The 16,027-nt window shown below is 42.6% G+C and overlaps 3 protein-coding genes across 4 annotated transcripts in view; 2 read left to right on the top strand and 1 right to left on the bottom strand.

Annotated features, from left to right (window-relative positions):
• The window catches only part of LOC111957857 (ras GTPase-activating-like protein IQGAP2), a 90,277-nt gene extending 88,828 nt beyond the window's left edge, over positions 1-1,449 (top strand). For both annotated transcript variants that reach the window (XM_023978900.2, XM_023978901.2), the window contains exons 37-38: positions 338-446; positions 601-1,449. In XM_023978900.2, the coding sequence (XP_023834668.1) occupies positions 338-446; positions 601-714 (223 nt within the window). In that variant the 3' untranslated portion in view covers positions 715-1,449. The remainder of the gene's footprint in view (positions 1-337; positions 447-600) is intronic.
• A 282-nt stretch (positions 1,450-1,731) lies between these two features.
• On the top strand, positions 1,732-4,190 carry f2r (coagulation factor II (thrombin) receptor). Its single transcript, XM_023978905.2, has 2 exons — positions 1,732-1,948; positions 2,656-4,190. The coding sequence occupies exons 1-2, from the start codon at positions 1,879-1,881 to the stop codon at positions 3,840-3,842; spliced, it is 1,257 nt and encodes a 418-aa protein (XP_023834673.1). The 5' UTR covers positions 1,732-1,878; the 3' UTR covers positions 3,843-4,190.
• A 2,853-nt stretch (positions 4,191-7,043) lies between these two features.
• Positions 7,044-13,951, bottom strand: LOC111958173 (saxitoxin and tetrodotoxin-binding protein 2). Its single transcript, XM_023979358.2, has 6 exons — positions 13,747-13,951; positions 12,823-12,965; positions 12,578-12,642; positions 11,890-12,000; positions 9,773-9,874; positions 7,044-7,637 (listed from the first exon to the last, which is right to left on the bottom strand). The coding sequence occupies exons 1-6, from the start codon at positions 13,855-13,857 to the stop codon at positions 7,126-7,128; spliced, it is 1,044 nt and encodes a 347-aa protein (XP_023835126.1). The 5' UTR covers positions 13,858-13,951; the 3' UTR covers positions 7,044-7,125.
• Between the last annotated feature and the right edge of the window lie 2,076 nt (positions 13,952-16,027).

Below are 16,027 nucleotides of genomic sequence, written 5' to 3' on the forward strand. Positions count from 1 at the left end.
CTCCTGTGGCTCCTCACTGCACTCTGTGGGAGTTCCAGGCTAGGTCAGAGAGCTAGTATCTCCTCTTTAGAGCCATTTAAACACACTACACTTTGGCCCAATATCTTCAATGCATTTCAGAAAATAAGTACACAAAAAAAAAGGATTTCAAAGCATTCTATTTCTGGTCATACTATTTCTCACACTCAACATTTAAATGTTATTCCAAAACAAGTCTCTCTGACGTTGTGACCTGCGGAGAATAGCAGGACTAGAGTTGGTTATTATCCAGTCTCTGTATCCTGTATTTTCATTTTGACTCATTATTTCAATCCCATGTTTTTGTATTTTCTCTCAGGTTCAAAAATGTCATGTTTGACATCTCGCCCAGTGAGGAAGTTGGGGACTTTGAGGTGAAGGCCAAGTTTATGGGAGTTGAGATGGAAAAGGTCCAACTCCATTTCCAGGTAATGCTTTTCCCCGGAATTACGATGACGCATATTTGTCACTGACCGTCTGTCTCTGTCCCTGTCTGCAGTATGATAGTTGACTGTCTTTTGTCCCTGTCTGACTATCTATCTCGGTCCCTGTCTGACTTTCTCTGTTTCTGTCCCTGTCTAGGACCTGCTCCAACTTCAGTACGACGGAGTGGCAGTGATGAAGATGTTTGACAAGGCCAAAGTCAACGTCAACCTGCTCATTTTCCTCCTCAACAAGAAGTTCTATGGAAAATAAACCAAATATAGAGGAGGGGTAAAGATAGGGAGGAGGACATGGGTGTGAAAGGATTGTATGCCTTCTGACAAAGCAATGTTTGGTAAAGGAGCCATTGGGATAGGAAGTTTGAATGGTCTGCAATGTGTTATGTATGTCTGACTGAATATGATTTGGTATCAATTTATAGCATGTCTATCGAGCATGTCTCACATACACACAACCTCGGGCTGGTGAGCCACAAACACACACAAAGGGTTGTTGGTTTAATTTGATGCTGATTTGATTGATATTGTATTGTCATGTTATATCTGTTTCATTATTTTGTTTATGTTCAGTTTTCAACTGGGAGATTGTACATGGAATATATTTTTTTTWAAGTATATTGTAATGAAATCTACATTTTATATGTAGAAGTTCTATAAAGACAACATTGTTATTGTCACTGAAAAATAAAATATGTTTGCAACAAGATGTGTACAATGCACTACTGCCTAATAGTCAGAATGGGAGTTTAGACAGTACAATTTCTGTCCAGATATATACAGTAGCCAGCATGGATTGTCTGGAAGTGGTTAATAATAAGTGTATTTTTAATCCACATACAGTACATTGGGAAGCTGTGCATCTTTTAAAGTCTATTAATTAACATGTATTTCTAGACTTTCGCTGCTTTTTACACATATGTACCGTCCAGTACACATTTAAATAATTTCTAATGTTTTAATAAATTTAATAAAAATATATATATATATATTATTTGCTTGGTCTTTGTTTTAAAGACGAATACACTCAGACCTATATGAAATGTTGATGTTTAAAGGGATATTGCTTGATTGATCACAGAAAGAATGGAGCATTATTCGTTTTATAAGTGTCACCCCAAGATTATGCCCTGGTCCAAGATGGTTGTAAAGATGGTTGTATACGTGACTGAATAGACACGTTTTAACTCCTGTCTGTATTAATTAATCACTCGAGAGTAGGCGAGGCTTTTTACGACCCCTTTTTTTGATGGAGTCAGCCTTTTCAAAACCAATGTGTCTTTTGGTGCTGCGCTGACTGTACGAAGGCTTACGGCAGTTTCCCTCACACAAAAAAATATTTTAAAATATTTTCTTTGTCTTAAGTTTAATGAAACGTTTGCCTGCTAAATCAATTTAGAATAAGAGTGAATTTACAGTCATGGTTTATTGGATTGTTGCGACGTTGGCCCTTTATGCTCTCCAAACTTCAGCATATGTGCCACACAATGGTAAGTAAAATGCCTTGATGTTTTTTCTTTGTCTTTATTTTCATAGATCAGTTAAACATTGAAATMATTTGTTTTACATTATGAGGAGATATTGACCCTTCTGCTCTTTAGCAGTTTTACGAAGCACTTTGGGTTTTGAAATGTGCCCAATTGCGTTGCTCATTGTCGAGGCTAAAAAATGTTTAAAAAGATTAACAAAAACAGCAGTTTCAATGGCGAACATTTATTTTTTACCGCCATAAAAATGTTTACGAAAATGAAGATGTAAACTTTACGGGATTTGAAGACAATTGCGATGAACACCTACGTATAGCTCAACATGAAAAGTTCTTTCAAACTTTGTACACAATTTAGAAAAATGTATTAGAATATTCAACATATTTACCCCCTGACTCAAACTGCCACTTGTAGGCTATATCCAGGGGTTTTCCAATGCCGTTTTTTCATGCAGAAAGGGCGCATGGAAAGATGTGAAAATTAATTATGACAAACCTTTTGTGTTCAGTATGTTAATTATCCTCGACCCTGGTAGGACAGCATGCAGAGTAGACTATACTTACACTCGATTGTCTTTGCTGTGGCATGTTCGCTATAGCACCGCCACTTTACATGTTATGCTATATCTCATCTCACCGTTCATTAGGCACTTTATAATGAAGAGCACKTACTGTTATTTTTACTCAGCTCCTGTTGTCTGTCTCTCTCAGACTCCAGACTCAACCTGAGGACGTTTGCAGGGATCTTCCTGTCGGTGACTGATGAGCCCATCGACTACATAGGGCTGGATGTACAGGAGGGCAGTGGCTCAGGGATGGGCCAGGAGCCAGTGAAGAAGCAGGAGCATGGCCATCACGGCCCTCYTCGCTCCACCAAGATCGTCATCTCTGAGGAGGCCCGCAGCTTCCTCCAGGGTCGCCTAGCAACGGCCTTCGTCCCCACAGTCTACACCCTGGTCCTCATTATCAGCGTCCCCCTCAACCTGATTGCCGTGGTGATGTTTGTGCGTCGTATCCGTCCGAGGAAGCCGGCAGTGATCTACATGCTGAACCTGGCCAGTGCCGACCTCCTCTTCGCCCTGCTGCTCCCCTTCAGGATCTCATACCATTTCCACGGCAACAACTGGGTTTATGGTCCCTTCATGTGTCGCCTGGTGACAGCAGCCTTCTACTGCAACATGTATTGCTCTGTCCTGCTCATGATGTGCATCAGCATCGACCGCTTCCTGGCGGTGGTCTACCCCATGGACTCCCTGACGTGGCGTAGTCCACAGACAGCCGCCYTGGTCTGTGGCGCCATGTGGCTGTTGGCCTTGGGAGGAGTGACCCCCCTCCTTCTCTCCAGACAGACCATCCACCTCCCGGATGTGGGCATCACCACCTGCCACGACGTGCAGGATGTAGACAAGCTCCGTGCTTACTACCTCTACTTCTTCCCCATTTACTCCTCCATCTTCTTCTTCATCCCTCTGGTGTTCACTGCTGTGTGCTACGTCCGTATTGTGCAGGCCCTGGCCGCGGCCAACGTGGAGAACCGCTCCAGGAAGTCTCGTGCGGTGGTGATGGCGGTGACAGTGCTGGTGGTGTTTGTGGCCTGCTTCACCCCCACCAACGTCATCCTCCTGGTGCACTACCTCAAGCTGGCCCACGGACGCAGCGACAGCTCCTACCAGGCCTACCTGCTCTCCATGTGTGTGGGCAGCATTAGTTGCTGCCTGGACCCCCTCATCTACTACTTTGGTTCGTCCCAGTGCCAGAGACAGGTGGCAGCTCTGCTGGGCTGCAGACAGGCTGGGCCAGGAGCAGAGCTAAGCTCTCAGACAGGCAGTACCAGGACCAGCAGGCTGGAGAGCATTCAGAGCACCGTGGGCAGTCATTACAGGAAGCTCATGGCCTGACGCCTTGGGACTGCGAATTCGAACAGACTCTAGGGCTGCATCTCGATAGTCTAGAGCAGGGTTTCTTAAACTATGTGTCGTAACCCAAAGTGGGCCCTGGGCATGTGAGAGGTAGGTCGCTAGTTATGATCTGCATCTATAATCACTCGGGCTGTCAAACTAAAACATTTCATCGAGTTCATCGCAGAATTTGGTGTGATTAATTGCGATAAATCGCAAATTCTGAATMATCTAAAATTGAGCTGTAATTTACCATTGCTTCTAATACAAAAACCATTACAAGAATATTGACAACGTGATTTTGTCCAAAGTAACGGTAAGCAAAATCCATTAAATTGATAAAGCACACTTTCTTTAACCTCACTTTCTTTAACCTCAATGTCAACTTGTTTTGACATCGCATTGTTGTTTTTAGCAGTGTAGATGATGTATTTTGGTTGCCTGACGACTCAAACTGAATTATTCCGCTGCTCTATGTTCAACTACATACTTCAGTCAGACTGCCATCGTTGAAGTCGTTTGTGGTGACGTCAAAATGAGGGGTGTTGAACAAAATAAAGTCATCAGAGATTGGTTCGTCTCTAACCAATCAGAGTATCAAAGCCAATGACGAATTTTCTACATGCCGCTAATACCCACGTGTTCTTGCTCTGGCCCAACGTAACTGATTAACTCTGACAGCCCTATTAATCACACACTATTTCTTCTTCATGTGGGTCTTTGGAGGATGATTTTGGTCACTAGAGGACGYTCAATTTCTCATTTGGGTCTCGAGCTGAAAAGGTTAGAGAACCCCTGGTCTAGGATGTCTTCGTCTCCTCCCTCATCTATTTCCCTTCATCTGCACTGATTTAAGACATTATATAGATGAAGGCAACATATGGATGCCTACCAGGCATTTGCGCTCACCTGTCCAGTACCTTTAGAACAATGCAGATGAAAGTAAGGAGACAAGGAGAGGACACCACATAAGAGTATTGAGATGCAGCCACTGTTTACCCTGTCCACCTTGTCAAGTGAGGGAGCTTGAATTTATTGCACTTCTTTTTTTGATTGTCTTAATTGTTTTTTCATAGTTTGCGTTAAGTCAAGCCATATTTTAATGCCAGTCTACTGATATTTACAAATCTATAAATGCTTTGTTACTGCAGATACTGTATATTGAGTAATGCTTAAGGCAAAATTCTGGAAACATTCAATAAATTCCCAGGTTTTCCAGAAATCCTGGTTGGAGGGATCCGGGAATCCTCCAACTAGGATTTTGGGAAAACCATAGAATTTATTGAAAGTTCACATAATTTTGTAACCTTAGTAAATAATACTGTTTAGTGTGCACTCTATACATATACAGTGTGTTGGGAAAGTAATCAGACCCCTTGACTTTTTCCATATTTTGTTATGTTACAGCCTTATTTTAAAATTGATTTTCCTCATCAATCTACACCCAATACCCCATAATCACAAAGCAAAAACAGGTTTTTCAACAAWAGAAATGTGTAAATGTATTAAAAATTTAAAACAGATACCTTATTTACATGTTCAGACCCTTTGCTATTTGACTTGAAATTGAGCTCAGTTGCATCCTGTTTCCATTGAGTATCCTTGAGATGTTTCTACAACTTGATTGGAGTCCAACTGTGGTAAATTTAATTGATTGGACATGATTTGGAAAGGCACACACTTAAGGTCACACAGTTGACAGTACATGTCAGATAAAAAAACAAGCCATGATGTTGAGGAAATTGTCCGTAGAGCTCCAAGACAGGTTTGTCACGAGGCACAGATCTGGGGAAGAGTACCAAAATATTTCTGAGGCAATGAAGGTCCCCAAGAACACAGTGGCCTCCATCATTCTTAAATGGAAGAAGTTTGGAACCACCAAYACTCTTCCTYGAGCTGGTCGCCTGGCCAAACTGAGCAATCGGGGGAGAAGGACCATCTATGCAGCACTCCACCAATCAGACCTTAATGGTAGAGTGGCCAGACGGAAGCAATCCTCGGTAAAAGGCACATGACAGCCCGCTTGGAGTTTGCCAAAAGGCACCTCAAGGACCATGAGGAACAAGATTCTCTGGTCTGATGAAACCAAGATTGAACTCTTTGGCCTGAATGCCAAGCGTCATGTCTGGAGGAAACCTGCATCATCCCTACGGTGAAGCATGGGGTGGGAGCATCATGCTGTGGGGATGTTTTTCAGCGGCAGGGACTGGGAGACTTGTGAGGATCGAGGGAAAGATGAACAGAGCAAAGTACAGAGAGATCCTTGACTTAAACCTGCTCCAGAGAGCTCAGAACCTCAGACTGGGGAGAAGGTTCATCTTACAACAGGACAACGACCCTGAACACACAGCCAAGACAACGCAGGATTGGCTTCGGGACAAGTCTGAATGTCCTTGAGTGACCCTGCCAGAGCCCGGATTTGAACCAGATCGAACGTCTCTGGAGAGACCTGAAAATAGCTRCCCATCCAACCTGACATATCTTGAGAGGATCTGCAGAGAAGAATGGGAGAAACTCCCCAAATACAGGTATGCCAAGCTTGTAGCGTCCTACCCAAGAAGACTTGAGGCTGTAATCGCTGCCAAAGGTGCTTCAACAAAATACAGAGTAAACCCCAAAGTACAGAGTACCTCCACAAAACCCCAAATTARGGAATTTCTCATGGAAGAATGGTGTCGCATCCCTTCAATAGAGTTGTAGAATCTATGCCAAGGTGGATTGAAGCTGTTCTGGCTCGTGGTGCCCAATGCCCTATTAAGACACTTAATGTTGCTGTTTCCTTTGTTTTGGCAGTTACCTGTATATTACTATGCGCTCTATATAAACGTTTAAGAAATAGTCAATTTTGACATGCAGTGTCTCAAAACCACAGTATTAACATGAATAGTTTACAGTGGCTGTCTCTACACATTTCAAGTTAAGTATGAAAGTAGTTTGCGGTTGTCTGATTTCTTAACTCCCCGCTAACGTAGACGTGTACAGGAAGTTTTACATTGTATAACCAATGTTACATTTTATTCAGATCTTATTACTTCAATGGAATTAGTTACAAAATGAGTTTGAATGTCTTTATTTAAATGTCTGTTTGGACAGTTATATTGAACTGTTATCACTGTGACTATCAAAGAAACAGTAAAAAGACATGAAAACCTTCACGGTAAAAACGTTGGCATTTTTTATCATTACATGGTCATATCACTCTCCTTGTGTATGTAAGACATGATTTAAAGTGAATGAAAGTACATGTCATATTTGGTTAGATAGTTCTGGGATCAAAGTTCCACTAAAGAGATGTTGGGCACAATAGTGAGGATCTGGTTGTTTTGCTCAATCCATAGTCTTCTCTTCCTCTGTAGTCGGATTCTTCTCCGTAGTCGGATTCTTCTCCGTAGTCTTCTCTTCCTCTGTAGTCGGATTCTTCTCTGTAGTCTTCTCTTCCTCTGTAGTCGGATTCTTCTCCGTAGTCTTCTCTTCCTCTGTAGTCGGATTCTTCTCCGTAGTCTTCTCTTCCTCTGTAGTCGGATTCTTCTCCGTAGTCTTCTCTTCCTCTGTAGTCGGATTCTTCTCCGTAGTCGGATTCTTCTCCGTAGTCTTCTCTTCCTCTGTAGTCGGATTCTTCTCTGTAGTCTTCTCTTCCTCTGTAGTCGGATTCTTCTCCATAGTGCTTCTCTTCCTCTGTAGTCGGCTTCTCCTCCGTAGTCGCCTCCTCCACTATAGTCTTCTCTTCCTCTGTAGTCGGCTTCTCTTCCATAGTATCCTCATCCACCATCTTCTCGTTGTCATCAGGGCACAGCTCTGAAATAAAGAGGATGTAAAGATTAGATACAAACATGTATCTACTAACCCTCAGTGTCACAGAGGAAGTTTGTTTTATTGCCATTTCCTGACTAAATTGCATATCCTCTAGAATTCAGGCCATACTTGCTCTCAGCTATGCGTCATTACCACAGGAAAACGAGGATGCTTTATATGTAGATAACAAAAAGGACACAGCATTTTTATTATGCTTGTAATGTCTCCCCCTTGTGGTTTTGCATGGTTATGACTAGAGGTRGACCGATTAATCYGAATGGCCAATTAATTAGGGCCGATTTCAAGTTRTCATAACAATTGGAAATCMGTATTTTTGGACACCGATTTGGCCGATTTTATTTTTATTTTTTACACCTTTATTTATCCTTRTTAACTAGGCAAGTCAGTTAAGAACACATTCTTATTTTCAATGACGGCCTAGGAACGGTGGGTTAACTGCCTTGTTCAGGGGCAGAATGACAGATTTTTACCTTGTCAGCTCGGGGATTCAATCTTGCAACCTTACAGTTAACTAGTCCAARGCTCTAACCACCWGATTACATTGCACTCCACYAGGASACTGCCTGTTACGCGAATGCAGTAAGAAGCCAAGGTAAGTTGCTAGCTAGCATTAAACTTATCTTATAAAAAACAATCAATCAATCATAATCACTAGTTAACTACACATGGTTGATGATATTACTAGTTTKTCTAGCGTGTCCTGCGTTGTATATAATCGATGCGGTGCATATTTGTAAAAAGGACTGTCGTTGCTCCAATGTGTACCTAACCATAAACATCAATGCCTTTCTTAAAATCAATACACAAGTATATATTTTTTAACATGCATATTTAGTTAATATTGCCTGCTAACATGACTCGTTGCGAACTGTGAAGACTATTTCTTCCTAACAAAGACAGCCAACTTTGCCAAACGGGGGATGATTTAACAAAAGCGCATTTGCGAAAAAAGCCCAATCGTTGCACGACTGTACCTAACCATAAACATCAATGCATTTCTTAAAATCAATACACAGAAGTATATATTGTTAAACCTGCATATTTAGCTAAAAGAAATCCAGGTTAGCAGGCAATATTAACCAGGTGAAATTGTGTCTCTTCCTTGCGTTCATTGCACGCAGAGTCAGTGTATATGCAACAGTTTGGGCCGCCTAATTTGCCAGAATTTTACGTAATTATGACATAACATTGAAGGTTGTGCAATGTAACAGGAATATTTAGACTTAGGGATGCCACCCGTTAGATAAAATACGGAAAGGTTCCGTATTTCACTGAAAGAGTAAACGTCTTGTTTTCGAGATGATAGTTTCCGGATTCGACCATATTAATGACCTAAGGCTCGTATTTCTGTGTGTTATTATGTTATAATTAAGTCTATGATTTGATAGAGCAGTCTGACTGAGCGGTGGTAGGCACCAGCAGGCTCGTAAGCATTCATTCAAACAGCACTTTCGTGCGTTTTGCAAGCAGCTCTTCGCTGTGCTTCAAGCATTGAGCTGTTTATGACTTCAAGCCTATCAACTCCCGAGATTAGGCTGGTGTAACCGATGTGAAATGGCTAGCTAGTTAGCGGGGTGCGCGCTAATAGCGTTTCAAACGTCACTCGCTCTGACACTTGGAGTGGTTGTTACCCTTGCTCTGCATGGGTAACGCTGCTTCGAGGGTGGCTGTTGTCGATGTGTTCCTGGTTCGAGCCCAGGTAGGGGCGAGGAGAGGCTGATTAATCGGTATCAGCTTTTTTTGGTCCTCCAATAATCGGTATCGGTATCGGCGTTGAAAAATCATAATCGGTAGACCTCTAGTTATGACACAGACCGTAGTTCGCCCGTGGTGGGTCTGTGATAATGGCCATTGYTCTTTGCAGTAATTTCAACTTAGATCTTAAAGGTGCCGAAAACAAGTTGAGCCTGTATATTGCTATGGAACTAGACCCTGACCATGGAATGGCCATCGTTTTATCCTCTGTCTGCTCAAGATACAGTTAGAGAGGTACTTGTGAATGCTCATATGATTCAATTCCCCTCAAACACAGTGACAATTTAGACAAGCTTAACCTTTTATTGATTTTTCAGCATCTATAACAGATAAATAGATGAGGCGCGAAGAGAATCGCTGACCTGTTTCTCCATCATAGGTGTGGTGTGTCTCTGGGAAGTTCAGGCACTCTGCCTGGTTCTTATAGGTGTCCAGGTATGTGGGATCCATTTTCCCTGACCTTGCTGAAAGAGAGGGGGAGGGAGGCTGGTAAGCTGTCCAAACAGTAACTTGCTTGTGAACTCTTTTAGGGCTAGTAACAGACAACAAAAAGCTRTTCTTCCATTGTCTTTCAAAACAATGCGTTGAACTCGCTGGTTACTGAAATAGTSACCCCTTTGACAGAAAGATACTGTTTCAACACCTTATCGATGTAGGGTCAACTTTCACAATGCCCTGTCTGGAGTACAGCCTGCCTACAGTCGTGGCCAAAAGTTTTGAGAATGACACAAATATTAATTTTTACAAAGTCTGCTGCCTCAGTGTCTTTAGATATTTTTGTCAGATGTTACTATGGAGTATTGACGTATAATTACAAGCATTTCATAAGTGTCAAAGGCTTTTATTGACAATTACATGAAGTTGATGCAAAGAGTCAATATTTGCAGTGTTGACCCTTCTTTTTCAAGACCTCTGCAATCTGCCCTGGCATGCTGTCAATTAACTTTTGGGCCACATCCTGACCGATGGCAGCCCATTCTTGCATAATCAATGCTTGGAGTTTGTCAGAATTTGTGGGGTTTTGTTTGTCCACCCGCCTCTTGAGGATTGACCACAAATTCTCAATGGAATTAAGGTCTGGGGAGTTTCCTGGCCATGGACCCAAAATACCGATGTTTTGTTCCCCGAGCCACTTAGTTATCACTTTTGCCTTATGGCAAGGTGCTCCATCATGCTGGAAAAGGCATTGTTCGTCGCCAAACTGTTCCTGGATGGTTGTGAGAAGTTGCTCTCGGAGGATGTGTTGCTACTTCTTTATTCATGGCTGTGTTCTTAGGCAAAATTGTGAGTGAGCCCACTCCCTTGGCTGAGAAGCAACCCCACACATGAATGGTCTCAGGATGCTTTACTGTTGGCATGACACAGGACTGATGGTAGCGCTCACCTTGTCTTCTCCGGACAAGCTTTTTTCCGGATGCCCAAACAATCGGAAAGGGGATTCATCAGAGAAAATGACTTTACCCCAGTCCTCAGCAGTCCAATCCCTGTACCTTTTGCAGAATATCATCTGTCCCTGATGTTTTTCCTGGAGAGAAGTGGCTTCTTTGCTGCCCTTCTTGACACCAGGCCATCCTCCAAAAGCCTTCACCTCACTGTGCGTGCAGATGCACTCACACCTGCCTGCTGCCATTCCTGAGCAAGCTCTGTACTGGTGATGCCCCGATCCCGCAGCTGAATCAACTTTAGAAGACGGTCTTGGCGCTTGCTGGACTTTCTTGGGCGCCTGAAGCCTTCTTCACAACACTTGAACCTCTCTCCTTGAAGTTCTTGAGATCTGATAAATGGTTGATTTAGGTGCAATCTTACTGGCAGCAATATCCTTGCCTGTGAGCCCTTTTTTTGCAAAGCAATGATGACGGCACGTGTTTCCTTGCAGGTAACCATGTTTGACAGAGGAAGAACAGTGATTCCAAGCACCACCCTCCTTTTGAAGCTTCCAGTCTGTTATTCAAACTCAATCAGCATGACAGAGTGATCTCCAGCCTTGTCCTCGTCAACGCTCACACCTGTGTTAACGAGAGAATCACTGACATGATGTCAGCTGGTCCTTTTGTGGCAGGGCTGAAATGCAGTGGAAATGTTTTTTGGGGATTCAGTTAATTTGCATGGCAAAGAGGGACTTTGCAATTAATTGCAATTATCTGACCACTCTTCATAACATTCTGGAGTATATGCAAATTGCCATCATACAAACTGAGGCAGCAGACTTTGTGAAAATTAATATTTGTTTCATTCTCAAAACTTTTGGCCACAACTGTACACTGCTACTATTTATCAACATCAATGAGTGGGGCCCGCTTGGGGCTAGCTTCGTCACAGATCTGTATGTGCTTAAACAAACTCTGATTATCATTGTCATGCCATACATTTTGGTCATGACACTGAACCAACACAGCAGTTAGGAGTCGGTTAAAGCACATCCAGATGGGTCCAGGCTAGTTTGGGAGTGTACTCAAATTGATTGATTGAGTGGACTTACTAAACAGGAGTAGGTATCTGCCAGTGATGTCTCCATTACGAGAGGTGTCTGACCATAGCAGGCAGTCATGGCAGGTCTCCAGGTACTGACCTTTGTGTTCAGACAAATGAACTGTGGATCCACAAAATGATCCATTATGATTAGGACATTTGGTAACACTTCTTTAGGCCTGTTTCAGCTAATACTTCCCAGAATTCAACACATTTGGTAAAATCTTATACCTAATGTCAGGTTACGTTTTGGTGCTTGTTTTAGTGATTACCAAATAAACTACAATATAATTATTAGATAATTAACGTTACAATGTTGCAAAATCTTTACCATGTCATTTCCAAGTACCTGAAAAATATCTAACTAAAATAAAGTGTAACAGTATTTTATTCTTTGAATCTTTACAGGCTTATCATCATGACATAAAGTGAAGACATGGCATGGTATATTGATAAGGCACAGGGTACAGTACAATGTACGTAATAAATAGGCAAGTGGATAAAGTCCCTATTATTGAGCAGCTAAATGATTCCATCATTAAGATGTAGAGCACTAGCCTGGTTGCCAAATTTGTCTGTTTCTGCTTCAGCCAACTCGCTCCTTTGTTGATGTCCTATTTGGCATAATGCCATAGGAGGGTGTTGGCTAACGCACAGACAGATCTGGCGAGCAGGCTAGTAGAGCACGGGTCACTTACTGTGAACTGTGGAGGTGGTGCCGGAGATGGTAGCATTTGTTGCACCCACAACGCATTTGCCATCACTGATAGATATTTAGGAAAACTTGTTAGCATAAAGTAGGTGCCAACCTGAGACATTCTCGTTGCTTTCCGAGAAAGGTGAAATGAAATGTCTACCATTGCAGATACTTTCCTAATATTTTTTAACGCCCAATGACATTCGTTACAGTCCACATTCATATCCACAACCTAACCAGACTTACATGCGGTCTCCCCAACGTAGTGTGACTACTTGTTGGTCAGATGTAGCCGACAGGTCTATCCAGGAGCTTTTCAGAGTCCCCAAAGCTTTTTGGAAGACTGAATGATCCGTAGACCCCATCACATACACCCATTTACCATAGATCTACCAGTCACAGACAAGGAAAAACCCATGAGTTTCAAACCATCTTCATTGCAGTATCCTTAACCTAACTTGGACCATTTGAAGTTGAAAAAAAAACAATAGGTACACTCTTAGAATAAAGGGTTCTTTGAGTTTCCCCATAGGAGAACCCTTTTGGTTACATGTAGAACCCTCTATGGAAAGGGTTCAACATGTAACCAAAAAGGGTTCTCCTATGGGGACAGCCYAAGAACCCTTTAAGGTTCTAGATAGCACCTTTTTTTCTAAGAGTGTAGTGTAGTACAAATGTATGATCTTAATTTGATCACTCTTTTGTTGCTSAGAATATTCCTACGCTGCAGGAAATGCAAATGAGCTTTGTGATTTACATAAATTAACTGAAAACCCGCACTAACACACAGTTATATTAACAGTATTGCACTTTTCATGTAGGCTACTTTTGGCCAGCTAATAGRCGAACCAGTGATCAAGCAACATTATGGACTAAATGTTTGAATCCTTTTGCTGCAGGATTTTTTTGATATGACAATACTGGCAAAATTAAGATCCTAAATCTGTATGTATATTTCACAGCATCTGTCACTGTCCCAAAATAAATAATCACACTTTCATTTGCCACAAATAGGTCTTATTTGTAAAATAAATGGCTGTGTCTCAAAATGACACCTTCCCCAGAGTCTTTGGCTCTGGCCAAAGTAGGTTTTCTGGATAGGGAGTAGTGTCATCTGCGACATAGTCATTAAGTCTAAAGATCATGTTTAGTACTATGATCACAACTTACCTCAGTATGGTCCTCCAGTACCAGGGGTTTGACCAGTTCTTTACAGAGCGGTGCAGATGCAGCATTCAGAGAAGCTAGAGCTAGGAGAGCTACGACCAGCTGGACAGACATAGTGAAAGATTCGAGAGATGGAGCAGAGACACGGGAGACGATAGTACAATACAGCCAGAGCAGAACACCTCTACTTCTGGAGCATGTGCTTCACAGAGACTTAGACAAAGCACTGTTGCGTAAGGGGCTAAGTGGAGGAGGAAGAGGAGGGGAGGTTTTCAACAGGCTTCAATGCTTGAATGGATAAGTTAAGGCCCTAAATCAGCATTCATATCCAGACTTTTCTTATATAACTCTGAATGGTTGTCCCCTCCCTGACTGAGTGGACACCATCTATTAGCTAGGGACCAGAACACTAAATAGAAASGTCTGTATGGGAATACTGCCCTTGAATTAATTCAAACAGACAGCCTGGAAACCAGCTAAATGACGACGACCAGTCTGGTGAGGTAACTTTTTACAACAAGCTAAATAATTAATCAAATGATCAATAGGGTGGAGAGTGTCTGGATTGGTATAGAACTACTGTAAAACAATGTTGCAGGATGAAGAGGGAGGAAGCCCTTGGTTTGGTGTATGTGCACATGGATTTATTTGCACATGAGGCCTACACTTTCTCATGGTTCACCTGGCAACCAACTGCCTTGGTCCCAAAACAAAATAGCTTTTCTTTGGACCGTTTTGTTGTGCCCTTTTGTCTCATTTGGCATAAAGATGTAACAATGTGCTAACCCTTAGGAACCAATAAATTAATTCAGGGTGAGGGCTACATGGAAGCTGAAACAGGTAGCAATTTAAATAGATTGTAATGAAAGATGCCCCAGATGATGTGTCTGAAATAGCCTAATCCACTAATTTGAAGGGGCATCAACATACTTTTGTATATACAGTGGGGCAAAAAAGTATTTAGTCAGCCACCAATTGTGCAAGTTCTCCCCCTTAAAAAGATGAGAGAGGCCTGTAATTTTCATCATAGGTACACTTCAACTATGACAGACAAAATTGAGAGAAAAAAATCCAGAAAATCACATTGTAGGATTTTTTATGAATTTATTTGCAAATGATGGTGGAAAATAAGTATTTGGTCACCTACAAACAAGCAAGATTTCTGTCTAAAAAAAGAAGAGAGATAGCAATAAATTAAGCAGGAAGCACCAGTGACTCCAGATTCATAAAGTGGTCAGATAAGCAGATGCTAAGCTACAGGACTGTTTTGCTAGCACAGATGGATATGTTCGGGATTCTCCTATGGCATTGAGGAGTACACCACATCGTCATTGGCTTCTCTAATAAGGTCGTTCTCCCCACAGTGGACTAGTACATACCCCAACCAGAAGCTATGGATTACAGGCACATCCGCACTGAGCTAAAGGCTAGAGCTGCCGCTTCAAGAGCGGACTCTAACCCGGAAGCTTATATCCACATCCGAACCTCATGCGCGCTAATGCCGGCTCTGACGAACATCAAACAGGCAGTGCATATACGGACTAAGATGATCGTACTACACCGCTCTGCTCGTCGGATGTGGCAGGGCTGCAACCATTACAGACACAATAGGAAGCACAGACGAAGCTGCCCAGTGACACGAGCCTACCGACGAGCTAAAGTACTTCTATGCTCGCTTCGAGGCAATAACACTGAACACGCATGAGAGCCCCACTGTCTGGAGACTGTGTGACACGCTCTCCCAGCCGATTGAGTAAGACCTTTAACAGTTCACAAGGCCGCGGCCAAACGGATTACCAGGACGTGTACTGCGAGCATGCACTGACCAACTGCAAGTGTCTTCACTGACATTTTCAACCTTCCCTCTCGAGTCTTAATACCAACATGTTTTAAGCAGACCCTGTGCCCCAAGACACTAAGGTAACCTGTCCTAAATGACTACCGACCGTAGACTCACGTCTGTAGCCATAAAGTGCTTTGAAGGCTGGTCATGGCTCACATCAACACCATATCCCAGAAACCCTAGACCCACTCAATTTGCATACCGCCCTAACAGATCCACAGATGATGATCTCTATTGCACTCCACACTGCCCTTTCCCACTACAAAAGGAACACCTATTTGAGAATGCCATTCATTGACTACAGCTCAGGTTCAACACATAGTGCCCTCAAAGCTCATAATAAGCTAAGGACCCTGGGACTAAACACCTCCCTCTGCAACTGGATCCGGACTTCCTGACGGGCCGCCCCAGGTGGTAGGTAGGTAGCAACACTCAGCCACG

Source organism: Salvelinus sp. IW2-2015, linkage group LG33 (genome assembly GCF_002910315.2).
Source record: "Salvelinus sp. IW2-2015 linkage group LG33, ASM291031v2, whole genome shotgun sequence".
NCBI classification, from domain to species: Eukaryota; Metazoa; Chordata; class Actinopteri; order Salmoniformes; family Salmonidae; genus Salvelinus; species Salvelinus sp. IW2-2015.

Coding starts and splice junctions, on each gene's coding strand:
- LOC111958173 (XM_023979358.2), bottom strand. CDS start 13,857: ATGTCTGTCCAGCTGGTCGTAGCTCTCCTAGCTCTAGCTTCTCTGAAT. Junction 12,643..12,822: donor CTACGTTGGGGAGACCGCAT/GTAAGTCTGGTT, acceptor AATATCTATCAG/TGATGGCAAATGCGTTGTGG. Junction 12,001..12,577: donor CACCACCTCCACAGTTCACA/GTAAGTGACCCG, acceptor GTGGATCCACAG/TTCATTTGTCTGAACACAAA.